The sequence below is a fragment of the Clupea harengus genome, chromosome 8, assembly GCF_900700415.2.
Source record: "Clupea harengus chromosome 8, Ch_v2.0.2, whole genome shotgun sequence".
Lineage (NCBI taxonomy): Eukaryota > Metazoa > Chordata > Actinopteri > Clupeiformes > Clupeidae > Clupea > Clupea harengus.
The window spans coordinates 9,245,857-9,273,565 of NC_045159.1; the positions used below are offsets into that span (position 1 = coordinate 9,245,857).

Below are 27,709 nucleotides of genomic sequence, written 5' to 3' on the forward strand. Positions count from 1 at the left end.
ACAAATACCTGCATTCTCTAAAATATGCGACGTACTCACAAACTGCATGGGATAGGGGATAGAAAGAGAGAGAGAGAGAGAGAGAGAGAGAGAGAGAGAGAGTATGTGTACATCATGTCTCCTGTTGACTTTCTCCCATAGCTGTCATGGTTAATGATTACATATTCATATGCCCATGTTTGCTGATTTGGAAAGTAAATTGGAAAACTGAGGTCGAGGAACAGTCAATGGCTGCCTTAATTGACAACATGCAAGCAATTGATTGCAATGAATTGCTCAAAATGTCATCTGGATAGCTGTGAATTATAGGCTAATCATATTCCAACACTGGGATTACTTTCATTTCTTCATTCTACCCACATAATGTAGATCTACACAATATGATCATCTGGATGACGACAAATGTTCTTTCTGTATTTTTTTTGTGTATACATGTCTAACTCCTCACACAGGCACACATTAACACCCATACGAATACACCCATACAAAAGTTAAAGTTTCGTCACAAACATCTGTAAATGAATTCTGATCATTCAGTAAAAGCAACAGTATATTGCCACAATGACTGTATGACAATGCAAGTTTTCAAATACATTCACTACAATTAACAGTATCACATTAGCCTACACTGATGATGATTGTTTTAGTGGTTGTGATAGCAACAGCGCTGAACCACTATTAGAGCGTAAGATTAGCTACTACTGGCTGGATTAATGATATCAGTGTCTGTGTGCCCAGCTGTTCCCTAAAACAACCCCCAACCCCTACCCCCACCCTTGCCCATCAACCCCCCCATCTGACTTCCCAATTTGCAGCCATCAAGCTAATGAGATTGATCCCTCACACTCACGAGAGAAGAGCAAGCAGGTGCCACTTATCAGTCAGATGACCCTTTTCTTTCGTTTTATTCCTTTTGGTATTCTGCAGCCTTACTTCAAAAGCAGGAAGTGATACTACAAGATAGGCTACATCAAGGCACAACATTTGAATCAAGGGGTGTCCCTATAGACCAGGAGGATCAGAGGACCACTTGCCTGCAGTTCTGCAGTGTCCATGACACACTGATAGTTTACAGGGGTTAACTTGGGGTTGATTTAAAAAATTTAAAGTTTACAAAGAAGCATAGGCTGTCTGCTGAACTTTTGTCTGGAATTTTGCTTGCGAAATGTCATAATCAAGAAACACTTCATGTCATCAACCTGCCTTTAAAAATGTTGAGGCATTTCATCATACGAAAAAAAATGTCCAGTTCTCTTATCCGGAATATCAGACCTCATCAGGCGGATATCTGCAAAGAAGGGGAGGTGTTAGGATGACCTTAGAGGGCGTTTGCATTTAAATGAGCAAAAGATGGGGTAGGCTGCCCACGCCGAGACCAATCAATAGCCACAACATCGACTGGCATGGGACGGGTTAACTTTTTCCAACCATTCGAGGGAGGGTTTTAGGTAAAGGAGGCAGGACTGTAACCGGAAGTATGTCGAGACTGCTCTCCCTGTCAATTCGATACGGTAGATATCTGTGAGGAGAAGGACGGCAGAGGCGAAGGAACACAGCTCTGTCAGCTGGTAAAAGGAAAGAAGAAGCTGCAGTGTTATACTAAAACAATGAAACCATCGGACAAGCCTATTGAAAGGAACTAGTTTCATGTCTAGTTTTATTTTTTAATGAATTAAATGACGTAGCTAATATTCTTTTGATCAAATTTATGATTAGTGGCTGCCAGTGAAAGAGGGCTGTGTCATTGAGAAGGCAGGACACGTCAGGAGCAGAGAGAAAACGCTGGGAAGCTACACATTATATTACAGCTAACTCATCCTGCATAGCTAGGTCGCTAGCTACTAAAAGCATAAAATCATATCATCCATACCGGCTTCGTCGTAGTTAACAGTGTGGTCAAGCTGGAACGGATATCGTCAGCCAACGCTTGGATCAAGGGTAACGTTAGCCCCTAAAAGGTGAAAAGTGATTTTAATTTTTCCTGGTCATAATATCCGCTTATATATGTAACATTAGCTATCCCTTTGACTATATTTCAGAATTTTTTGTCGAAAGATATGAAAACACCTAGATGTAGTTCTGTCGAATAATGAAAAGACTGGCTAAACGTCGTCGTCTTTCTGCGTTTAAAGGGTGACTAGCTGACGTTAGACAGTAACGTTAACTAGCTAATGTTAGCTAGCTAACTAGCCAGCTAGCAAGCCTTTGCCAAGAAAAGGAAGGAAATTCTGAAGGGTGTATCTCGTATCTTTCTGCCTTTGGGTTTGATTATCTTACTAAAACGATACATTGTTGGAAGGACGTTCATTGTTGTGTTGCTTTATAACTGGTTACTAAAATCTGGGTCTGCTAGGTGGGTAGGGAGGGAGGTAGTCAGTCAGTCGCCAATATCACTTACGGCTATGGTTGCCGGGGTTGCCTATATTAGCTTTGCCAGCTAGCCAGGCGTATTCTGTGGTAACGTCACGAGGCTATAATTAGGAGAGCTAACGAGCGAGTCGGAATGTAATCTAGGCAGCTAACGTTAACGTCACCAGTTGTAAAGACGAGCCAGCTGTCTTTGTTTCTGACTAAACTTAACTAATTACGTTGACGTTTAAGTTGCCTGCAAACGGTTTCTGTTATATAAAATAAGACACCGGTTTATTGCCATTCCCATGGTTATTTAGATATAGAAAATGTGGTTTGATTGACTCTGAAATGGACATCAAATGACAGTTTTTTTTCCCCCCTAGGACCTAAAGGCAACGGGATCGAATATTGTGTGGGGGATAATCGAACTGCACCAGATAAATGGGGGATTACGGGTTTGGAGTCCTAGTGCAAAACAACACTGGTAACAAGTCTGCTTTCCCAGTAAGAATTCACCCACATCTCCAGCCTCCTCATCACCACCAAAACACCACTCCCAGCCCTGCCACCTACACGAGTAGTAACACTGCAGGGAATGGCAACAGTAGCGGGTCTCCCTGGCTCTTCCCCGCCACCAATGCTCACAGCAGCATGCAAGATGAAATTCTTGGCTCTGAGAAGGCCAAAATACAGCAACAGGAAATTCAAGAAACACAAGAGAAGCAGCAATCACAGTTGTCCCCAGCCTCCCAAGAAAGTGGGATCATATCAGAAATGGACAAGGCTCGATCTGAGGAGGGCAAGGGTGAAGGCAACCCCTCGGATGTCAGCAATGGCAAGGAGAAACTGCGTCTTGAGTCTCCTGTGCTGACGGCCTTTGACTACCAAGAGGCCCAAGGCCTGGGTACGGCTGCCCAGTCCAGTTCTTCCTCCTCCTCCCTGACCAGCTTCAACAACTGGTCTGCTGCTATTCCCCCGACCCCAGCTTCCACCATTATCAACGAGGACATTGGCTTCTTCAACCCGGCTGCCTCCGCCAACAGCGGGCCGCTTCTGTTCCAAAACTTCTCGCACCACGTGAGCCCGGGCTTCGGAGGCAACTTCTCACCCCAGATCGGCCCCATCTCGCAGCACCACCCCCCACACCCCCACTTCCAGCACCCACACAGCCAAGCGCATCCCCAGCAGCACCGCCGCTCCCCGGCCAGTCCACACCCGCCCCCGCCCTTCCCCCACCGGAGTGCGGCAGCCGCCTTCAGCCAGCTGCCGCATCTGTCTAACAACCTGAGCAAGCCCCCGTCTCCATGGGGCAGCTACCAGAGCCCCTCGCCCTCGCCCTCCTCCACCTCCTGGAGCCCCGGTGGGGGTTATGGAGGCTGGGGGGGTTCCCAGAGCCGGGACTACCGCAGGGGCATGAACGGTGGCGTGCCTCCCCTCAACTCAATCTCCCCCCTGAAGAAGACCTTTCCCAACAACCACGTTGTGCCCTCGCAGAAGTACTCCCGTGCCAGCCCTGGCTTCAACCCCAAGTCCTGGATTGATGAGAGCGTAAGCCGGAGTGAGAACATCTTCCCCTTCCAGGTGAGAGGTCTTAAGCCCGTTCTCCTCCCCTTTCTTCACTCTTACACCCTCGCCAGATCCCTGACTGATTTGTCTGATCTTGTATAGATATGTGCACTGCATAGAGCAGTGTGTTATTTTGGTCTACACACACTGACTGCAGTGTTGATTATGCTAAATCTAATTTGACTGCCAGTGCCTGTCTATGGCTTAGTTTGATGATGATGATGATGAAATCATGTGTGTACTGCAAGGAGCTGGACTATGGGTGGGGGTAGTGTGTGTGGTGTGGAGCGGGGGATAGTGGTGGAGGTAAAGCTGGAAATGCCAGAGGCCCAGATGACTAACGGAGCTTTCGCACTCATGAAAATGTAAGAATCGAGCGCCCCATCTTCTACCAGCCCCAGATGCTTTTACTGTGTGGTGCACAGAATGGAAGGAAGAGAGAGTGTGAGGAAGCCATGGACAACGAGAGGGAGAGAGGCATTTCTGAAAAATGGGAGGAATACATTAGCTGTAGCTGTGTAGCCTGGCCTATTTCCTTGCTTTTTTTTTGTTGAAATTTTACAAGAGGGTGGTTAAAGATGATGTGGTACTACGTCTGTCACTCGTCTTGCCCTTTTCATTAAGCAGGTGGTGTTTTCTGGAGTGTAGAAATGCCTTGTGTGCTTATTTTATTGATCACGCATAGGGAGCATGACAAGAGTGCGGGGGTGGGGCTGTTAGTGGAACCCCGGGTTGAGAAACTGGTATGAATGCTGCCAAAGGATCTGACGATGTTCACACAGCTTCTCAGGTCCCAGCATCATTAGCCTGTTTTGTATGGTATAGCGAGCTCCTGCTGTGATCTAGCCCTGCTGATCAAATGCAGCCATCTGAAGCTGCTGTTTGTTTTGCATACTGCTGGCATTAGCACTTGGCCATATTGCTTTTCTCATTCTGGCCTCTGTCATGCTGCTGCTTTTTGTGTAGGATTGATGGAACACAGTTTAAGTATTGCGCCTTAGGTGTAGATGGCTGGTCACCTTATGGAGTACGTTGAAATTTGTGTGTGTGTGTGTGTCAGGTCATGGTTTGCTACAAGGTCTTGGTAGAGCAAACATTTTTCAGAGGCAAAAACCAACCCTTTTATTTCCAATCAGGCACTTTGGGTTTGATCATATTGAGTAGCCTGATGTAACCAACCAAAGCTGCGTCTCATCTAGAAAGCTGTCACTGGTTTTGAGGCGCCCTTTTCTGAAGAGGAGTCTTTTTTATATATATATTGGTGAGTGATTTTTTTCTTAAGACCTAGCTTGGCTTTATAAAGAAAAAAGTGAACCTGTAACTAGAGGTCAGTTGTTCCATTCTGTGAATCAAACATGGCCTAATGGTTAACAACAGGTGAGGCTCAAGATGGCTGTATTTTGACCCTACTATTTAAGGCAATGTTCCTATTTTTCCTCTTGAGATGTAATGAAATGATTCCAGGACTTATGGACCTGGGCACCTAGTAATCTAATTTTAATCAATCATGTTGTGAACATACTATTGGCATTTGATATAAGTAGCTGTGTGTCAAGGAAGATTAGGCCCACATCTCCATATATTCCCTAAGTAGAAGCCCCTGAAGTTACATGTTATTACGTTATGAAGCTGTGTCATAAGTGGCTATATAGCACATACGCTAACTGCTTGCAGTAGCTTTTGTGTCTGATGTCATTGGATGTGATGTCAAGTTTGTGATGTGAGTATAGGTGCTGGAACTTTCCAGAGACTGTCATGACCAAGAATATCTGAACTTTGGTGTGAAAATGACCACTGTCTCTGATTAAGTCTGTTGGCAAGATGGCCTACTCACGCACGTGCGCACACTGACACACACACACACACACACACACACGTACGTATGCACAGTACACACACAATCGCAGCCTACACATTCTCTCTTTCTCTTTTCTACACGCATACACAGAACCTCACTTAAAGAAGTCAGAGCTACGAGGCCGAGTAAGCTGGTGATTAGGACAAAAGCAGATATTAAAGGCTCTGCCCTCTTTACACTTGCCCGCCTCTCCTCTCCCTATTTATGTATTTAGCGTGGGAAAAGCAGCTATTGTGCGGCCCACGTTTCCAGGACCACCATTACTTGCCACGGTTAAGTGTCTCCACCAAAAAATTAGCGCGGCAGCTTTTATAGAGGCCTGTTAATCCACACACACCGACATGCTCAGACCACAGCATGTATGGCGTATGCACCTGTGTTCTTGTTGTGCCACGTTTGCATGCTTCACCTGGTTAAATGGCTAAAAGTACTGTATTGTCTCAGAGCTGTGTAATGATCTTACTTCGTGCTCCAAAAAGTCAGCTGCAGTTTGTTCCTCAGGGTATAGCCCATGCATAGGCTTTATTTCTGCAGGCCTTGTGGGTACACCTGTGACCTCCCGAGTACCAAGCAACATTCTGGAAATTTGGCTTCCTTTAGAATTGTTCTTCTTTTACAGAAGAATATAGCCTACCTTTGAGGAAGGTAAAACTTCTCCTTCCATGTGGTTAGTGAGCCCTGAAAGCAGTCAGGTGAGATTTTGAGTTACATGCATACATACACCACATAAACATGTTGTTAGTCAGGATTGAATTAGGACAGAGGGCAGACAGGCGCCCCAGGTATTTCACTTTCTAAAGCCCGGGCATCCTCTTAGCAGGGTGTAAGCGGCTAAAGCTCTCTGTGACCGAGTGTGTGTGTGTGTGTGTGTGTGTGTGCGGGAGCAAGGCCCAGCAGGAGCATCAGCCAAGGAGCCTGTTTCCCATCAGTTTCTGTTCGGCCGCCACTGGAGGTGCGTGCAGGGCACTGTTACACAAAAGACCAGCCATTTATGGTCTGATGTAAGTCCTATGCAAACGCTTTGGCGTTTCCTCTCTTTGCTGGGGCTTGATGGGTCAAGTCATAGCCTTCATGTCTCCACCCTTGTTTGTTTATTGCACAGACTTTGAGAGTTGTTTAACTTTGACAACATGTTCATTTCATTTGAGCAGGCCTTTCAGAGAGTGTGCGTGTGTGTGTCAATGTGCAGTTGGCCAGACTGGGCTGTTATTGTTTATTTAGGTGCTCACATATCATTTTGACCAACTTCTACTTCTACTACAAACTTCTAATATTTCCTCCTGGTTCCTTGCTAGGTTGTATGATTCAGTAAAGAACAGATTAAGTCATTCTCCGCGTGACTGTCCCAGTAACTTATTTAAAAAAAGAATGATGGCCATCAGCAGAGAAGCCACCAGAACACTAGATAGAGATCTTAAGCCTTAAGTATGATAAGGCCTCTCTTTCGCCATACCTGAAAAAGAAATGCGAGCACAACGCTAACACAGCAGGTTGGCAACAGATCCGTGGCCCTAACCAGAATGTAGACCTATCCATACCCATCGTCTGTTTATCACCCAGAACCGCCTGTGCCTCTTCTGCTGTTTGCTGCCTTCAGAGCCAACAAATCATGAGGCTCTGGCCAGTGCTTGTATGGCATGTTTGAAAGAATAAGTATACAATTCCATGGAAGGTATAATTTAGCATATATAAACGTGTTGACAGTTGGCTAAATTGACCAGTCTTTAAAGCCTGGATTCACCAGGATTACCAAACATGGACTTTTATTGAAAGTGGTGTTAAACATGTGTGAGGCACACGCTTGGTAGGTCACACATTTTGCAACATGTGACAGCCGTTAGTCCTGCAATGAATATCAGCCTACTGGCTACTGTCTTACTAAACAGCATTATTTGTCTGCATGAACAATTAGATACTTACCCAAGTAATCACATTTTATGCTGCCATAAAACTGGGGTACATTTATTCACAAAGCAAGTAGATCCACCCACCTATTTCTTTTATCCTGGTGCTATTTTTTCTTTAGAGTTCAATCGTACGAGTTCAATCGTAGTGACCCCAGTCTTGAGATGAGCAAAGTTGTGTGTGTGTGTGTGTGTGTGTGTGTGTGTGTGTGTGTGTGTGTGTGTGTGTGTGTGTGTGTGTGTGTGTGTGTGTGTGTGTGTGTGTGTCTTTGTCTGTCTTCCATCAGTCTTGCTTTAACTAAGCCTAGACTGGCCAGGGACCCTCTCTCATGATGATGTGACTTTCAAGCCATTAGCTGTGGTTAGCAGCTCTGCAATTAGCAGCACGTAAACAGACTGGAAACAGTACGGATCAAACCGACACCGTTGGCCCCGAACAAGCCCCGCTGTCTGCCCCACTGTCTCTCGGCAACCTCCCGCAGCTTGCTCTGACACACGCGGGCTTGTAACAATATGACAATAGAGGTTAAAATGCGAACAATGAAAGGGCCAAGTAATGCATGGCCAAGCGCAGGCGCTGTTTAAATGATAATGAATAGATAAGCAGCGGTGAGCCTTGGGCTGCTTCATGGGGCTAAATGACTGTATTACTGTAGTGGATCTGTGAATGTCGTGGAAGGACTCTGGTCCCCCTGCCTTCTGCCTGCACGAATGTTCATAGGCTTAGCAGCAGGACAGAGAGTGATTTTTGATGTGGAAAGGCTTTGAAATACCTCCACCGGCAGTAATGGCAAACACACACACACACACACACACACACACACACAAATTACAGCATTAGATATTAAGCCCCCACCCCCACGCTCACCCTTTTTCATCAGTTTAGTGGTGACATTTCAGATTAACGTTGTTTGAAACACCCTTCCCATGCTGCTCTCAATCACCTGCATCACAGCCCTTCAGCAGGGTCCTTTCTCAGAAAACACACACAAACAAATTAATAAATAAAGTCATAAATAATCCATGGACTCAAAGGCAAGCTGGGCTGTGTTACTGCAGACTACAAGGTCATCTAAAACGAGGAAGAAAAAAAAACGTGCTCGGTGGACAGAAGTCCAGCTTCATCTGGAGTGTCTGGTTAAGCAGCTACTAATTATAGCCTTGCCTTGTAAAGAGAACAGAAATGTAAAAATAAACGACTGGGCGAGACTGAATCAGGAGGCGCCCTTACAAGACCTTCCCCCCACTACTGGCTTGATCTGTAGTTTCACCTGTCGAGTAAATTCACCCACTGTTGTGAAACAGTAAGGATTTATGAGGTTTTGCAGTTGTCTGCAAACCTGTATTTCATTAGATCAGTATCTCAACTTGGCATATACAATCTACAAATTTCTCTATAGCGTCAGGCTATTTATAGGTTCCTCAACAACTCAACTGGGTTTAGGCCTAACCATTTTAGAGCATCCGTTTTTCTCATAGAATAGTGCAATTTGATGACAACAGAGTTAATATATGTAGATTTACCTTCATTAATTTCAGCAGATGCTTTTGTCCACAGCGACATACAACAGATATACATTTTCCTCATTTAATATTTGTCAAAATGAGTCTGAAAGATGCGGGTATAGCCGCAGGGGGAGAGTGCTTTGAGGAGTATGAGAGGGTGAGCGAGCGAGTGTCAGAAGGATGGGAATAAAATGGTGAGATGAGGGAGAAAGAAAAAAACTAGAATGTGTGTGCATGAGGGAGAGGGAGAGATTGACCTCCACTCCTACTGGAGATGATTTGGTCGGTCTGTGCTGTTTGAAGCACTCTGCCTGTATGCCGCCGCCGCCTAAGCCGTGGGGGATGAAGAGATCCACGCACATGCCGGTTCGTGACAGTGGGAAAGGCCGATCAGATGGTTAATCGCCATGGCTGCCAATCCAGTCAGTCGCTTAGCAACGGTAGCTACGCCCATGGAGAGGCCGCGGTGGCTGGCACACGTTGGGTGAAGCTCGGCATGTGTCGCATTGTCATGTGTTGCTGTTGGGTTTGGAGTGTACAACAGTGATGTGCCCATTCAAATAATTTAATACTAGCTTTAAGATGTATGTGGGAAATGGATTGATTCACCAGTTTTTAATGTTTAAAAATTCTGACAGTATTATAATTTGTATGAAAATTGGACAGATACAAAGACACAATGGACACTACAGTAATGCAACATTTTGGTAATGGATAAAGCTTAGTTTGTGATCTCTTCTGTAATTTTCTGTTGTATTGCATGGGGCTGGGCAGTTAACCGAAAATTTACCAAGAACCTCATTTCTACGTTTTTACCAAAACTCATTAATCATGTTGGGTATGTCAGATTGCAGTATATTTTAATGTTTACTTTTGAAGAATACACACAAAATAAAAAAATTCCTTCATTAAAAATTCAGAACTTGACAATAGAGTGCATGATGTATGCTACAGAAGTTTCTGGCATTTTTGTCAAGTGTTAATTTGAAAATTGATAATACAAGGTAAATGATTGTGGATTTATCATCACCAAGGTAAATCTGTGAAATTATTGTGATATTTACTTTAGGTCATATCACCCAACCCAATTAAGGAGTATTGTATGAACTCCTGATGCATTAGGATGATCTAAATAATAGGACAAAGGTAAAATGTCTATCTTTGCAGCTATTAATTACAGGTTTTAAAGGAATTGTGGAATACAGATAGTAAATCGGAAATCACAGTTAAATGCGGAATTGCATTGACATGACATTTTCAAATGAAATGACGGGAGAGAAATACATTCAATAGGATTATAGGCAACATTTTTGCCTGTGTGAGGGACTGCACATCAAAGATGTCAGAGACAGCTAGCAAAAATGAATGGGACAAGTTCTCATTTAATCTTCATTATATCAACCGCTCGTGTTCAGTGGTTTTAAAATAAAGTTCGCCACATTGATGGTGAAGTGATTCATCCCTATGCATTGTGAACCGAACAGGTAATGCGGTCACTCGTTATAGACTAACACAGGAGACCGCATCTGAACTTTCAGATAACCATAAGACGTAGAATGTAGCTGCATGTAGAACACAAGTGGCTTACTGACTCCGTATAAGTCTTGTAACTAGAAACTGTAAGGTAATCTCTCCCCTTTTCATTCTATAAAATTAAATTGAATATAAGAGTAAATTAAACTGTATTCAGGGTTATGCTATGCATTGCTATGCGACACTCCCTACCCTATTAAAACAAAGGTCTGGAAAACACGGAAATGGAAAACATGAAATTTAGCAGAAAATAAGAACTTAGAATTTAGCAGACAGAACTGCCACTGGTTCCTAATGTTGTATGCTAATATGATTGTGAAGCCAATTTAGAAATGCAACATACATTTTGAATGCCTGAAACCTATGGCGAAATGAATCTCAAAAATGTTTTGTGAAAGATGGTTAATGCAATGATTTTTAGACATATTCCAGAGGAAAGTATTGTCTGTCTTCAAGTATGATATAGACCTAGGCTATGTATGACGCAGAGAGCTCCTCTTCACACCTGAGCTCTCGTACTTCCGTGGTGCTCTTGTGTTGCGTGAATGGCTCTGGGAAGACTTAAAGGGACCATCTGTGTGAATGATCTCCAGGGATCGTGCCCCCTACCGTCATGCTGGGTTTGGCTTTCGCTGCTATTGTTGGCTGGCTGTTATGGTATGTCTTTTGTGCTCAGGCAGGTAGAACTGGCAACAAAATGTCAAGTGACTTTTTAAGCTTGTACGGCGTCAACAGCGCATTGTGTTACAGCCTTATGACGCCAGGCTTTTTCTGTCTGATGCCTGCCAGATTTCTGTGAACTACTGTGGGTGCGCGTGCGCAAGTCCAGTCTTGTGTGATAAATGTGTTATCAAACTGCCACGTTGAACTGGAGCTTAAAGCCTCCGAGTTGTGCTCTTTCAGCTCTTAGTTACTAGTGTCAGCTGTTTTCGTAGCCTGTGGAGTTTAAAGTACATGTCAATCATTTGCCCATTCTGTACTTCAGCCCCCCCAGTGCAAATCTGGTGGTATACCTCATTAAATATAATTAGGATGTATTTTTCAGGTTTTTGAGGAATAAGCCTTGGGGGTTTAGACAACAGCAACAGCTGAGAATCGGTTTCTAAGTGATTTGTGATCGACATCACCATAATACCTGGCTTAACTGTCACATGGTCGCAGTGTGAGCACACTTAACGTTCTGAAGGGTCTCTAGACTGAAAATGTAACCTTCATGTTTTGAAGGACCACTGTTGTACTTATGAAGAGACATCTATATTAATCAATTCCTATCCTCCACCTTCTCTTTCTCTCTCTCTCTCTCATACAGGAGCGCACTCGTTCATTTGATGGCTTCAACATGCATTCGCTGGAGAGCTCCCTCATCGACATCATGAGGGCTGAACAGGACACCCTTAAAGGTAAGGGCCAAGTGGGATGAGTGGGGCTCACTGCAGAAAGTGGAAATTATGCATGCACATGAAAGAAAACAATGAAAAAAACAACAATAACAAAAAAACAACATAATGTAGTCATGGACCAAACCTAGGGGTAGGTACCTGAAGAGGTAACGCTTTCCAAATGAATAGGTTTATGTATGCTTAACACTGTGAGTGAGGTTTTGGAGGTTGAAATATCAATGATTTGTCATAAAGTAGCTTTAGAAACAGGGGTTTTGTCTATAAAGCATGCAGTATCTCTGTGGCTCTCCATGACCACTTGCATGTAACTGTAAAGGAAGGTCTCATTTGAGATCAGTTTGTAACTCTTGAATTTTATTTTGATTTGAGACACACACACACACACACACACACAGATATTGCCCCTGTATACAGGTTCGGTCTCTTTTTCAATCTCTTTTAGGCTCTGACATTGCCTTTTGCTCTCTTTGTGTCTATTTCCGCTTTCTCTCTCTCTCTCTGTCTTCGTCTCTCTTTTCCCTCCTGGCTCTTGCTTCTGGTCACCTGATTAAACGTTACTGGAGTGCGGCGCAGCTGTCCTTCATGTGTTCTTTTTGTGGGTTGTGATCGTGGCGGCCCAGCGGCTAACAGGCTTCGTGGGTAGACTAGAGCAGCCCAGCCAGCCTGACCTATAAAAGCCAGCCGTGCTGCTGAGGCGTAACTCCAAGCTGGAACTTCCACAGGGGCTTGTCTCGCCATGGCAGGCCCAGGGAGGAGCTCCTCTGTTTAGTGTGAGGGGCAGTGGTAGTACCCCCTTTCCCCTTCCCCTCCCTCTCTATCCATTTGTGCAGTTTGGCATGCTGTAGGGCTGGTGACATAGTTTCATGGTGATGAGGAGGATGATAATGAAGATAGATGGAGTGTGTTGTCTCTCCATGTGGTTTTTAGGCCAAATTGTGATGTCTGGGAGATGCTTGGCAAATAGGGATTCTATAGTGAGGATTCCTACAATCATGAAGCCTGTCTCATCTGTCTGCATTCAACATTTGTAGAATCATCTGGAAAAAGGTTTGCTGCTTTTTTTTCTGTTTTCAGAGGTGTTATTTTGAAAGCAGATGAGGTTTCACTATGGGTGTGGAGTTGTTTGTAGGGGGGAAACTCGCCCCCTCCATCTGATCTTCATATCCAGAGCAAACAAGCACCAGTTCTGCAGGTTGCTCACCAGATAAACTGCAGGCACAATGGAACCAGAGCCCACTGCAGTCGAGCAGCTCAAACAGTGAGCGCTTGTCAAAACATTTCAGCCAGCTCGCCTTCAATTTTCTGAAAGCAGTCTGACATTTATTTAGTCAATATAATTCTCATGCAACATTTTTATGGCAGCGACGTGGCGACCAGACACCAGCTGCCCACAAAGCTTTACTAGACCAAATTACGCAGCGCAACAGAATTCACTTCCAATGTTCACCTCCTACTTTGATCAAAATGGAAGATCAGAGCCAGACGTTGCCTTTGAAGAAGCACCTGCATATAGGACTACTTAGTTCATAGGATTTTTTTTTGGAATGGAGGCCACTGTACAAAAGACCTTATAGGCAAGTCTCACCAATCAGCAGTACAGATAGACCGATATTATCTGTTCATATCGGTACCGGCCTCATATCGGTTTTGCAGATGTTTGTCCAAAAGTGTCCTCTGGTGTTTTTGCTATGTATGGCAGGTTTACTTGCATACAGAGCTAAACTAGAACTACTGATATTTTATGTCTTTTTTATATATACTTACATTTTTAACATTAATTTCTGCAAATTCCTGGTTGGGAACCATACATTCCCATAACATTTCCAGCAAAGACAATTGGCACAGGTTAGTTAATCATTGGTTATAAGTTGGCTTAATTTCCCAATATATATATACTTAAACATCTTATTGTAGCAAAGTCACACAGGCAAGCTAACGTTTTAAGTGTAACCTTATTTCAGATATAAAACATAATGGTGTAACATTAGCTCCGCTTTTGTTAGCTGGCCAGCTAGTTCATGTTAGCGGCATCCCTTTCTTTGCTACCTGCTGGAAATAAAAGGAACGTTCAGGTGAGGCGAAACGTTCGTTATGCCTTTTCCACCAATCTGATTGGCTCTTTACAAAACAGGGCAAGACTTCCCGTTACAGATCCACCCTCTTTTGTGTTACAGACTCCCCCATTCATTTTGCCTTCAGTGATTTGTCTTCTCCCTTATAATGTCTCTGGCTGTACTTAGGAACTTAGTCCCTGTTCTTTTTCTTTTTGTCCACCTTGTCCCTTAATACTTTAATAACATAACACTGCTCCATGCTTATGACACTACTCCATTATACCCAGACAAAGAGTGCACACAGGGAGAAAAGTCACTAAAATGTAATACTTGAGTGTCGTTTATCGGTCTTAGAAATGAATTCCCTCTAAGGCGAGCATGATTTCATCTTTGCATTCTTTGATGGGCTGGGCTCCCCCTGGAATCTAACCAGGCCTCTGTTGATTGGCTTGGTCTTGCATCAGTAACGACTTTTCTGATTGGTTGCTTATGACCTCCCAGCTCAGGGTGAACTCTGAGACGTAAGCACTCTTGTCACTTGGTGCTTACCACACACACACACACGCACACACACACCTGCACACTACAAAAATGAGAACTAGACATATCCATACATCCTCTTAAGAGCAAGCAAAATAAAAAAAAGATATCTGGTGTAGAAGAGTTGGCTTTGAATGCTGTCCAGCATTGTTCCTCTGCCTGAAAAGGGCTCTGTGTTATTCTGCATAGTGTGTTGGCACAGGCAGAGCTTTGGCCAGTTCACTGGTCTGCTCTGTGATTGAAACTGGGAAAGGAGTGGAAAGGAAAGCGAAAGAGGGGGGAAGGGAGCGTTACAGTAACCCAGTGCTATTTGCCCAAGCCGCATGCCAGCCACAATGGCTTTACTATGGGCATATTTCTCCCCTCGTTGCCCCCCTTCTGCTGTGGGACCACAACGTGGCGCACAGGCGGTGGGGGAAGGGAGGTGAAGCAGGACTGAACTCGACCGTGGCCTCCAGGCTTTGGCCTGGTTGAGTGGAGTTAGCTGCACAGCTTTTCGTTGAGTCTGTTTATAGCATTTTTAGTACACAGGTGTTGGGACATCCACACACACGCACACACACACACACTTACATGAACAGCCACCCCCACAGACACAGACATTCATAAGTTATATTTCATGTTGGCCGGGCTGGTAATAATTTATTCTCTCCTTTCTTTAAGGCCGGCTTGGATTCACACACCCTGCTGGAGACAGTCCTTTGCCCATAAATGGTACGTAAATAGATTTTATTACCTTTCAGTGCCGACAGCTTAACCCCATACAGAAAAAAGGATAGATGTAGGGAGAGGGAGAGTGTGTAGATGGAGAGAGGCAGGTTGTGTATGTTGACTCAGTCAGCAAGATTAGTACTTTGTTTGCTCACAGGGAACAGGCCTGAGTTTGGTGTTTGTCTGCTTCCCTGTTTTCATCATTGTTTTCTCTCTCCCTCTCTCTCTCTCTCTCTCTCTCTCTCTCTCTCTCTCTCTCTCCCTCGCTTTTACTTTCTCTCTCTGAGCGACACAGCCACAGTAGCCCTGTGCAGCATTTGCATCTTGGCCTGCCAGAGAAGGTGCAGTAAGCACTCTGAGACGCCTCCGCAGTCTCCCTCAAATGACCGAGTTGAGCTCTGGAGGGGGGTGAGGGGCAGGCTGGGTGTTACGTCATGGTGCGTGTAAGGGAAGCTTGAGGGTGTAAGATAGGGGACTGGCCTCCGCAAGTTATATTGGGATAAGCCACCCTGTGGATACTCATGTCAAAGTTAATAGGGCCTCTTTCGTTTCTGCAGATGTTTAGCAGTTTCTGTGTACAACTGTTTTTTTGGCACCCAGCGTATAGTTTACTAAAACTGATAGAACTGTTTAATTCATTGCAGAATTCTGGTTTTTCCACCTACAGTCCTGACCTATGTGTTATTTAAAGGGTGTGGTTTTTGGTCAAACTATTTTTGAAGACTCTGTAGACTGTCAGCTCCTGCATCTGATCTTTCAAATGTATATAAAGATTCCCAATGCAAAAGCATGGAGACTCTCAGTACAAAATTAATCCACAGTGATTCACAGTGCAGATCTCTAAATTTAAGATGTGTTGATGGGTTTTGTGAGTGGGTTCTTGAGCTGGGGTATACTTAGGGGATGGCAGATATTTGTTTTGATATGTCCCTCCAATGGGTTCTTCTATAGCCCTTCAGTCGATTCCAATCATAGAGTTTCATTAAAAATAAAAGTGTACGTTTGGATTGAATTGAACATTATTGAAGATTATGGTTCAGCACACGTTATCTGCAGGATTTGACAGATTATCTGTCAGGGGGATTTTGTTGTACCTTCATGTGTTTGTCCACTCATGGGTCGTCTGTCTTATTTTACAAGCAGCAAGGAATTATGGGAGGAGACGAGGTAAAGGAAATAATTTCAAAACCTTTGAAATTGAGCTACACCAACATTTCCCTTTTGATTACTGTTGAACAAATAAGAATAACAGAATGTCTTGTCTGAGGCCGTCTGCATGATGTGATTTTGGGCAAAATAATCTGTATAAGATGTGTGCATGCAGCTGTGGGGTGATATTAATTAGTCTATCGTGTGTGTGTGTGTGTGTCATGCAGTGTTTCTGTGAATTTGTGGGGGGGTCGGCTGGTGTTGTTTTCCTGCTATCCTCAAACCCCTTGAAAACAGCGCTATGAATATCTAATGAAGGGCAAAGATAACCCATGTCTGGCAACGCTGAACACACACACACACACACACACACACACACTACTCATGTTGCGGCAATGGAACGGTATTATTACGGAATTGGATGCATGCTAACTGGAGTAATCGTATCGGAATCAGACCTGGCTCTCCTGGGGCTGGTGCAGACGCTCAGCTAACAGTCCCCTGGCCTGGTGTTTGGGTTGTGTTTTGGATCCTATGTGCCCACGTTTCCCCCTTTGCCTGACGGACCTCCGCTTTGCTCCCCAGGCCACTCGTCCCTGTTTCCCATGGAGGACGGCTTTGGGGAGGACGAGCGAGCAGAGCAGAGCCTTCCCGGCCTGGGCTCCCCACACTGCTTCCCCCACCAGAATGGGGAGAGGGTGGAGCGCTACTCGCGCAAGGTGTTTGTGGGCGGCCTGCCTCCAGACATAGATGAAGGTGAGACGGCTGTTATAACCGAACCCCTAACACACACACACACATACACACTCTCACACACACTCTATCTCTCTCTCTCTCCTCTCCACTAGTCTTTATGACCCTCCTCTCATATGACACTCTGGTTATCTATAAAGTGCTGTATATGTGTAGCTTGTCATGCATCACTCATTCACTTGTGTGCTCACTTTCTTTCTCAGAAGCTATCGAGCACATACACAGCACATGTCATAAACACTTGTCTCAGTCTGAGCACAACATGTGTGCACACTATTTGCCTTAAAGGTTCAACGTCCAGGTGTTCTCAGATGAGTCAGTTATTAAAGTCCACAGAGGGTCCATTCAATACTTAGAAAAAATACAAATGTAAAAAACAAAGTTATACAGATAAAAGTAGCAGATGTTTTGCCACTCATATAATAAACATTTGCACCAAAGGAGCTTGCATGCACATGGCCCCTGTGTTGAGTAAAAGATCCTCCACATTTCCCTTGCGAGCATATTTGAGCTTATCTAGCTTCAAGTGGTACACAACCTCCTTGAGCCATATTTCTTGGGCCATGTCTTCCAATTGACCGATCGCGAAACTCCTCCCTAGAACGGCCCTCATCCAATCATACCTTAGCAACCGCTACTAAGAGAAGAAGGTCCGACAACTTTGAGGTCTGAGCAGCATGGTGAAGCAGTGTGCTTACGGGACTTTTAGATCTGACACAGAGATTAGAGGGATGCGTCGTTTTTTCCCCGCATTTCCAAAGCCCAAAACACAAGAGGAAAGGTGCCGGCGGTGGATTAAACAGTGTGGGAGACCCCACTCCCAACTCAATATACCGAAAAACACACACATGTCTGCTCCAAAGTAAATGAAGCTGCTTGGAGATAGCTATCTATCTAGCGAACCACGCTATCGTTAGGTATGATAACTAACTATCTATAGTTGAGAGAACATCCCCAAACAGTTATGGTTCATGACAACTTGTATTATTACCACTATTACCACTAGTGTATATAAGTACATAACTAGTCTCTCCAACTAAAGTGTTAATGTTAAAATCAAAATGTTAATGTTACCGTCAAAATGTTAATGTTACCCTCTGTAAAATTGCATGCTGATCTATCCTAGCTAGCGATAGCAAACGCCAGCATTGAACAGAACTTTTAATGAACACTTTGTATTTATGCTTGATACAACATTGAACAGAACTTTTATCTAACACTTTGTATTTATGCTGCTGGCGTTTGCTATCGCTAGCTAGGATAGCTCAGAGTGCAACTTTACAGAGGTAACATTAACATCGCTAGCTAGGATAGCTCAGCGTGCAATTTTACAGACGGTAACATTAACATTTTGATTTTAACATTAATACTTTAGTTGGAGAGACTAGCTCGGGCTTAACATACTGTATCAATGTTGAACAAAAGGCCAATATGAAGTTTTTTTTTATTTTAATCTTTGTAGCATTTTGTGAATGGGCAACCTACTCCTGAGTATCCCAATGTATGCATAAGGCACAACCTAAGAGCAATAAGCTGGCGATCTGATACAAAGCCATAGCATTACATCAGGATCATCATTTTACAAGCAAGTTATCACTACAGTGACTGTGAAATACTTTCAGCAACATGCACACACATCCCTTGAACAATAACGTTACTAGCAGCTGATCCACACTGGTACGTTATTGTACTGTTCTCCAGAGTCTCTCTCCAGAGACGGAATAAATAATAAGAATAAAGAATCGTTGTAGGTTATTAGCTAGCTTGAAATATTATATACAGATCTTACCCAGTGGTGAAATAACATGACTAGTCTACAAGGCTGTGCTGGTTGCATTTAATGAAGAGGTTGTGGGGTTTCTCATTTTTTTTTTATTGAGACCTGTATGCTTTTGCTTCAATTATTGTTGTGTCCACTTCGTTGTTGATCTTAATATTTTGGATATATCCTTCCACTGCATATTGCAGTCCCTTTTGCCTTGATCTGGAGGATATCGTGGAGGTATTACTCCAAAAATCATCACTCACACTGACAGCTATAGCGGTTGTCCCCGTACTCGCCATGGCTTTTGGCTTGATAGTTCCGGGAATTGTGTCGGACGTAGCAACAGTAACTAAGGGGGCGGGGCCCTGGCGATCGGTCAATTCAGTAGACTGAGGCGCTAGGCTAATAATGTTGAGAATGCTACTACTGTGTAAAGCCTTCTGGACCAATGGGGGTTATCAGGTTTAGCCTGACGGGGACACGGGCAGGGGCAGGACATGCGTATGAAGTTAGCAGGAGTACTCATACCTTTTTCGCAAAGTGGGTCTAGAGTGGGGAATATTTCGGAAGTCCACACTTAGTAGTGTGGATTTTTGGACCTTTTTAAGTTTCCATTCCAATCCGAAGTTTCCATTCCAATCCGAGCCAGACAGAGCGCTGCACATCTTCCATTGCTACATATGGTGCCTCCACTGTTTATCTCTTCCAGTGGATGAAAACCAGTCGCTGTAGTTTGGACTGTCAGGTGTGCTGGAGCTTTCGCTCTGTTTTCCATGGCTAGCTTTTGTCATTTTCTTTCAATTTTCCAGTGTTTTTGTTTTTTATTTCTTGTAATTGTGTGTTTTCTTTTCTCAATGTGAATTGCATGTCATCCACATTCAATATTGGTTTGACCACCCATATGAATCTGTTTAACACTGTTTTTATATCTCTTGCTTTTCAAATTCTTTTGCAGCCTCCATTTTTTTTTTTTTTTTTCTGCTGTGTCTTCTCTGTGTCTCATCTCTCTCACTTCCTCCGTCTTTTCTTCCAGATGAGATCACAGCAAGTTTCCGTCGTTTTGGACACCTCTTTGTGGACTGGCCTCATAAGGCTGAGAGCAAGTCCTACTTTCCTCCCAAAGGTGAGACCCTTTCCTCCACAGAAGATAAGGGGACACACACACATTTTTCAAAGCCAGGTTCCACTCTTAAGGTCCATTTCGTTCCCATTTGAAGAGCATTGAGTTGGGTGTCAGTTGTGTGAAGATGGCCTTTACCTAAAATATCAAATGGTCCTTCTTCAGAAGTCCTTTCATTCAGTGTATTCACCTATGCGTGTGTGTGTGCAGGATATGCCTTCCTGCTGTTCCAGGACGAGAGCTCTGTACAGGCCCTGATTGATGCCTGCATTGAAGAGGACGGCAAACTTTACCTCTGCGTGTCCAGCCCCACCATTAAGGACAAACCAGTGAGTCTCTCACTCTCTCACTCTCTCACACACTCACGCTCTCCCCCTTTCTCACTCACACACACCAATTCCTTCTATAGACACACACACTTGTGTAAACAGTCTTTTTTTCCCCTTTTCTCTCCCTTGTATGAACAGATGCACGCTGTGTTTCTCTCCCCCGATCCTTCACACGTACATACACTCTACTTACCAGATGTGCAGAGGCGTTAGTATAGTGCTGTGGTGGTTGACTGTGCGTTTATTCTCTATGTGTGTTCCAGGTTCAGATCCGACCCTGGAACCTGAACGACAGTGACTTCGTCATGGACGGCTCTCAGCCTCTGGATCCCCGCAAAACCATCTTTGTCGGTGGAGTGCCCCGCCCTCTCCGTGCAGGTAAATCGATTTAGCGTTAAAAATGGATTAACAATCTATAACTTCAGTTTAATAATGGATTCACATGACAACGCGAACGTTTGCCGATAACACACGCCGTCTGATAATTAACACCGTTACGATAGGCAGCTTTTTTTTGCCCACATGAGTGACAGGCACATCAAAGATGTTGTCAGAGACCGCCAGTGAACGGACTCATCGCTATGCATTGAGAACCGAAAACAGGAAATACGATCACTCGCAGACTATCACAGGAGGCTAAACTGCATCTGAATATTCTTAGAATAACCATAAGACTTACTGACTTCAGTACAAGTCTTTTAATTTGAACCCGTAAGGTAATCTCCCCTTAAATAGGTTTGCCATTTTTTTCATTCTATAAAATTACATTGAAAAGGATCAATTAGACCGTATTTGTAGTCTTCGGGGTTATACTAGCATTGTTTGTTTGTTTGTTTGTTTGTTTTATTTATTTAGTTATTTATTTATTTCTCTATTTCTCTTTCTCTCCCACTCCCTCCCTCCCTCTTCCCCTGTGCAGTGGAGTTGGCTATGATCATGGACAGGCTGTATGGTGGCGTGTGCTATGCAGGCATTGACACCGACCCCGAGCTCAAGTACCCCAAAGGAGCAGGGCGGGTCGCCTTCTCTAATCAGCAGAGCTACATAGCAGCTATCAGCGCTCGCTTTGTGCAGCTGCAGCATGGGGAGATCGATAAACGGGTGAGTTAGGGGGCCCCTTCTTTTTCACACACAACCACTACCATGCACACACACACACACACACACACACACACACACACACACACACACACACACACACACACACACACACACACACACACACACACACACACACACACACAATGAGTCACACAAACGCACCAAGCACATAATTAAGCATGCATGAGTACCTCACCCATACTCTACACCCAACACAAGTACATGGCAGATGTTTTTCTTATTGTCTTTGAAACGCCCAGCGTTTGGGTGGCTAAGATCACACCCTGATACACACAGTTGCATACTCATTCTCCCTGTCCAATTTGACATGCAATTATGGTTCTCTGAAAGGTTAAGATAACATTTATATAGTGTAGGATGCTTAGGAGCGATGGGAGTTCCTGGCTTTCCCACAGCTCTATGGGGCAGTCAAATTCACTCACACATTTAAATATTTAACAATTCAAATACTCAAGTATCCAAATACATATCCAAATATCCCGGTACCCTAAAACAAGCATATGTTATTCTGGTTTGTCAAGTTTTCCCAGAGTATTTTTTCTCGCGCTTGCAGAACCTCTTTGCGAGGCCTCTGGTCTGTGTGTGTGTGTGTGTGTGTCTGTCCATGCTCAAAGTTTTGTATGTTTGTATGTGCACCTGCGTGTGTATGTGTGTATCACCACCTGTGCTCAGCTTATCTCTGTGGGAACCTGCAGCAGAAGGGCCTCTCTCAGTGTTTAACCCATCCCCCCCCTCCCCTCCCCCATTCATGGAGAGTCCGTAATTGTCTCTCAACAGGGAACCACCTGAGTTAAGTCAGTTAAGTAATGTCATGTTAGAGCAGGTAGTTGGCAGCCCTACCTATTACTACCTGTCCAAAGCAGTGGAGCTCTACAAACATGAGTCAGCGGTTTTCCCCACATGCCCCCGCACTCCCAGGTTCTTGCTAGGTGGACCTTCTTGCTAGGTTGACCTCGTTTAACGGTTTCTGGGTCGAGAACGTCAGTTTGTGTGTGTGTGTGTTTATATTTATTGTTAACTTCACACTCAATGATATTCTATTTCTCTCCCTCTGTGTGTGTGTGTGTGCTTGCACGCATGTATCTTAATCTCCATAGGTGGAAGTAAAGCCATATGTGCTGGACGACCAGCTGTGTGACGAGTGCCAGGGCACGCGCTGCGGGGGCAAGTTCGCCCCCTTCTTCTGCGCCAACGTCACCTGCCTCCAGTACTACTGCGAGTACTGCTGGGCTGCCATCCACTCGCGCGCCGGCCGAGAGTTCCACAAGCCCCTGGTCAAGGAGGGCGGAGACCGGCCTCGCCACATCTCCTTCCGCTGGAATTAGAAGGCAGGAGAGAAATGACAAAAAGAGCGAGATGTTAAGAAGAGGGAGAGGGAGAGAGAGGGAGGAAAAGACTGAGGGAGGAGAGGTATGAGGGAGGAGTGACGAGGAAGAGAGAGGAGGTTAGGCAGAGGAGGAGTCGCAGAAACATTGTATAAATAAATGCACTTTTCTGTTGCTGGTTCCTTTGGTTTAATTTAAAGATTTAATTTGTAACTTTAATATATATTTTAAACGTTGAACCTTTGAAAAGAGGAAAAAAAATGGATTTTATTGAGAATTGAAAGAAAAATGTATGTACAAAAAAAAACTCATTTCTCTATTTTTTCCATTAGAATTTATTTTTCTGGTTACTTTAGTGCACATTGAGTTGTAAATGTATTATTATTATTATTATAAATCCTCTCTAAAGTATGATAGTCTTAAACAATTGGCTTGACCCACTTTGTTAAAAATCAGTTTAGACTCGCAGTGTCTCAGAGCCAACATGGCTGCGTGGAAGGTGCACTTATTTGCTTACCATTGAGTGCAAATATGACGTTAATCCTCAGATTTAAACCAAAGCGCAATCACTTTTGGTTTCTGTTGAAAAGAAAAGCAAAGAAAGGAAAAAGAGACAAAATTCAAATTTCAGACTTCCGATTCGCAGATTCTCGACGATCAAACGATCAGAACATTTGCTCATTGAAAGGCCACGCTAATTTCTTCTATGCTACTTGACATGAGTGATTCCCCCCCCTCCCCCCCCCCTCCCCACAGACAGGTGTTGGGGTGAGTTTTGATCTCCACTTTTGACATGCAAAAACTAATACCTCAAACTTAGCTGCTAATGTTATGAGTAACGTGTAGAGCCCCAGCCAGTCTCCTGCTCCTCTCTCTGTCCCCTTGACAACGCTACCACCGCCGCCAAGGGAAAGGACATCGGCAAAGGCACTTTGATTCCCTAAAACACTGCTTTGTCAATTTCCTGTGATTTTATTTTGTTTCCTCTTTTGTCTGTGTTTTAAGCCCAGCTGAATTAGGAAAAGCCTAAAAGAAGAGAGGAGTAGGGTGATGCTTTTTGGGGAATGTACAGTCTAGCCGTGCAGTGATGTTGGGGTGAGACACACTCATAAATATCTATATCTATATATATATATATATATATAAAATACCTGATATACATATGTGCCAGGTATACCATACCGTACATATACCTGATTTTCCTTGACGTGAGGCAACAGTTTCTTTCCTTGTCCTCTTTTTTTTTTTTTTTTAACCCTGAAGAGCAACTATACTACCCAGTCTCCACCATATCTGATGCAAGTTTCCGACCCAAACCGAGAGCAGATTAAAGGATAAGTTGATAAGTTACAGTGACTGAGAGGATGAGAGAGAAGGCACACTGGGGAGAAGAGGGCGTGTTTTTGGGGGAGGGGGGAGGGGGGTCTGCAGACTTAAACGTAGCTGAAGTAGCTCCCTTCTGGGGATTTCGTCTCCATCTATTCACCTCTCTCTCTCACTCCCTCTCTCTCTCACTCCCTCTCTTTGTGAAGCAGAGCAACAGAGACCAGACCCCAACCAAAGAGAGCAGTCCAAAAGCCAGGGAGACTTTGTATTTTTTTATTTTTTTTTCTTCCCTTCTTTCTTTCATCTGTCTGTCCTTTTTACATTTTGTCTTTTGTCAGTCTTTCATTCTGTTCCAACTTCCTCTAAAACAATCTCTTAAATTTGAGTGAGACCCTACTTTCTTGGTACCCCCTCTCTGCGTGAGAACCTTAAGGAGTCCAGCAAACCAAAGATTGGCCTTGAATTGATAAATGGTGTCAAGTCAAAATCCTTGGCAACACTAGTGAAAACAACCAAACCCACCCTGCAGCCTGGCTCACTGGCCTTTTTACCCCCTCTCCCCCCCTCTTTCCAAAGGTCAAAATGGAGAGATGAGTTGCTTAAGCAGTCTTGTGTTGAGGAGTTTGCAATAGGTGTCTGATTTTGAACAGGTTGTCTTTTTTTTTTTTTTTTTTAAGTTGGTTTATTTTATTTTTGTTGCTGTATTGTTTGGAAGTTAAAACACAAAGAAACAACAAACAGGATATATAATTGGCATAGAAATCACAGGCTTACCTTATCTGAATCTGCTAGCTTGTAAATGTCAGGGAGTTAATGCTGAACTATAACTTGATACACTAGTGAGAAACTTATCCTCGTGTTGGCTGGGTGGTGCTTCTCTGCGCTTATTCAAAGTCATCACTATAGCTCGGGGGTGAGGGGTGAACACTTTTAGAAGTTTAAAACACTTTTTGAAGAATTTGCTGTTGATGAGATGATGAAAAGATTATTTTATACATGGCCTGCTGATTTTTGGTACAATGTTTTCTAGCTAAATTATTTTGTCATGCACATAGAAACATTTATTATGCACTACTTTTCTAAATATTTCTTTTTTCCAACAGTCATTTTAGGCACATTTTTCACGAATGGGAAAACTCCTTTTTGCAATACCTCAATTTTTCACATTGTGAAAGGTAGCTTTTATACTTTTGTTACTGAGAGAACTGCATATATGGAAATTTTCATTTTAAAGAAAAAAAAAGTTAAGTGATTTTAATATATATCATTTTAAATTATGCTTTTTATACATTTCAGTGCTGCGGAAACTATAAAACAAAGTGTGCACTTGTGTTGATGCGACTTCTGCAGAGGGAGCAAAGTGTATAGCTTAAGGTCTTGGATCTTGTACACTAGTTGTTTTGAACAGGAAAAAATATAATAAATTGGGGAAAACATAGCAGACACAACAGCATGGCGCGAACACTTCGTCTTTTAAAAACAAATGTCATTGTTTTGGGTAAAAATGGCAGACCTAGAGGGTAAAAATGGTAACTTCTCTTTTTTCTTGCGTTTCCATAGCTGGAATTTAACTATTATAAGGAGAATGCAAAATTGATTCATGTTAAAGCTGACTCTCGTATCAAAAGAATGGATGTTTGGTGTTTAGATATTTTAACATTTGAAAATATATATTCTTGAACTGCCAACTAGCTCCTATTGTAATCCTTAGCATGCATGGAAGAAAAAAAAAAAGATAAACAAGTACAATTAGCTATTGAAATTAATTGTTGTGGTTGTGCACCAGATGTTTAAAGTTTAATTTGTTAAGGACACCCCACACCCTTTCATATGTCAATCTGTACTTCCTGGTCCCCACCCCCCCGCTCCCCCATCCAGGCCTCTGCAGAATCCTCAAAGAATTACAAAGATTCAAAAAAAAAAAAAAAAAATCAAATGAAATTAGCAGTGTTGTAACGTACAAAAATACACTGTTAAAAACATTAGACTCATCCCTGCTATCTGTTTTTAAGTGAGTAAACATTTTCTTTCTTTTTTCTTTCTTCATTTTTCTTTGTCTTTGCGGAAGGGGAACTTTAAGACTTGAATGTGGTAGATGTTGCAAGTTAACTTCGAGTTGTTATGTGCAATACTTTTTTTTTTTTTTTTTTTTTTTTTTTTTTTTTTTTAAACTTTTTTCCAGATAAAGACTCTTTGCAATGTAATTCTTTAATGCCATTTTTAATTGCAAACATTTAAAAAAGGATGTTAATGTTTTTCACAGTCATTTTCTACTGTTATTGTAATCCTTTACATGCTGGTGTTTGTAAAAAGAAAAAAAACAAGACTATTTGTACTAATATAAATAATTGAAGTTATTTTTAAAACATTAAAGTTTTTGTGCTCATTTGCTTATTTTGATTATTTCAAGCTACTGTGATTGCATTGTAATTATTAGGTCAATAATGTATTTAGCTGTTTATTGGTATATTTTTAATTGGAATGTATAATTAATTTTTATAATTTTGATCAGATTTTTGTTATATTTTTGAGGTGAAGCTTTTAATATGTTAAAGTGTCTAGTTTCTACTAATTGCTATATTGTGCTCCACAATATATGGTTCACATTTTCTGAAGGAGAATAAATATTTAAATATTTGTCTGTTAATGATGTTACTTAATGGCAAAATTTCAATAGTTTTTGTGTATGAGAAGGTTGTTGTATTTATTAATAGCATTTTTTACTTAAGATATCACCTTAATTTTTATTGTCATTTCACTTTATAAGTTCCTATTTTTGTATTTTTCTTTCTAATTAAGTTATGTAATACAAATGTCCATATTCTAGGAGTTGGTCTGTAGAAGTGCTAGTGTAACAAAAAGAAAAATCTAATGTTATTTAATTGTTTGCAGCCAACTATTTATAACAATATGCATAATTTTTAAATATTTGTAATGTGAAATGTTGAATGAATAAAACCTAACTGTGATGAGACGTTGAGATGTGGCCTGCCTTGTTCTATATGCCCATCTACACACAGAGGAACCCTACCTCCCCCCAGTTCAGGTCATGCACAGGATTATTGAGTAGAGACACTAACCAGTTTCCCAGGAGCTCCTCCTGCAGGCTCGGTTCAGTACTGAGATACTGACGCACAACTATAAGCAGAAGGCACACGAGTTATACATTTAGTGAAGACTAGTCCTTGTCACAAAATGTGAAATTATAACACATACTACAAAACATACAGAACATCATTTCCTACGTCATTTTCCTTTAGCTATCAATACATTATTCTGTATATAATGACCAAATAGGGCATTCTTACTGTTGTGTACTGAGGCAGTTTTTATTCCCATATTTCTTCACTTTGTTATATGCCAGCATAAACCATTCCCAGATGAGGACATGAATTT

The 27,709-nt window shown here is 42.8% G+C and overlaps 1 protein-coding gene across 2 annotated transcripts; it reads left to right on the forward strand.

Annotated features, from left to right (window-relative positions):
- The first annotated feature begins 1,394 nt into the window (after positions 1–1,394).
- Positions 1,395–27,287, forward strand: cpeb4b (cytoplasmic polyadenylation element binding protein 4b). 2 transcript variants are annotated; one of them, XM_012837774.3, is made up of 11 exons: positions 1,395–1,958; positions 2,736–3,933; positions 12,029–12,119; positions 15,377–15,427; positions 16,568–16,591; positions 17,159–17,329; positions 20,125–20,214; positions 20,422–20,540; positions 20,804–20,918; positions 21,460–21,641; positions 22,760–27,287. In XM_012837774.3, the coding sequence occupies exons 2-11, from the start codon at positions 2,794–2,796 to the stop codon at positions 22,985–22,987; spliced, it is 2,211 nt and encodes a 736-aa protein (XP_012693228.1). In that variant the 5' UTR covers positions 1,395–1,958; positions 2,736–2,793; the 3' UTR covers positions 22,988–27,287. The 2 variants fall into 2 exon arrangements, with proteins under 2 accessions (XP_012693228.1, XP_012693230.1); XM_012837776.3 differs by lacking the exon at positions 16,568–16,591 and having other exon boundaries at positions 1,396–1,958.
- Positions 27,288–27,709: the final 422 nt, after the last annotated feature.

Bases quoted from the DNA above. Each gene is read 5' to 3' on its own strand.
- cpeb4b (XM_012837774.3), top strand. From the start codon at position 2,794: ATGGGGGATTACGGGTTTGGAGTCCTAGTGCAAAACAACACTGGTAAC. The intron at 3,934-12,028 runs GTGAGAGGTCTT...TCTCTCATACAG, and splicing joins AGAACATCTTCCCCTTCCAG to GAGCGCACTCGTTCATTTGA. The intron at 16,592-17,158 runs GTAAAGGAAATA...TTTGCTCCCCAG, and splicing joins GAATTATGGGAGGAGACGAG to GCCACTCGTCCCTGTTTCCC.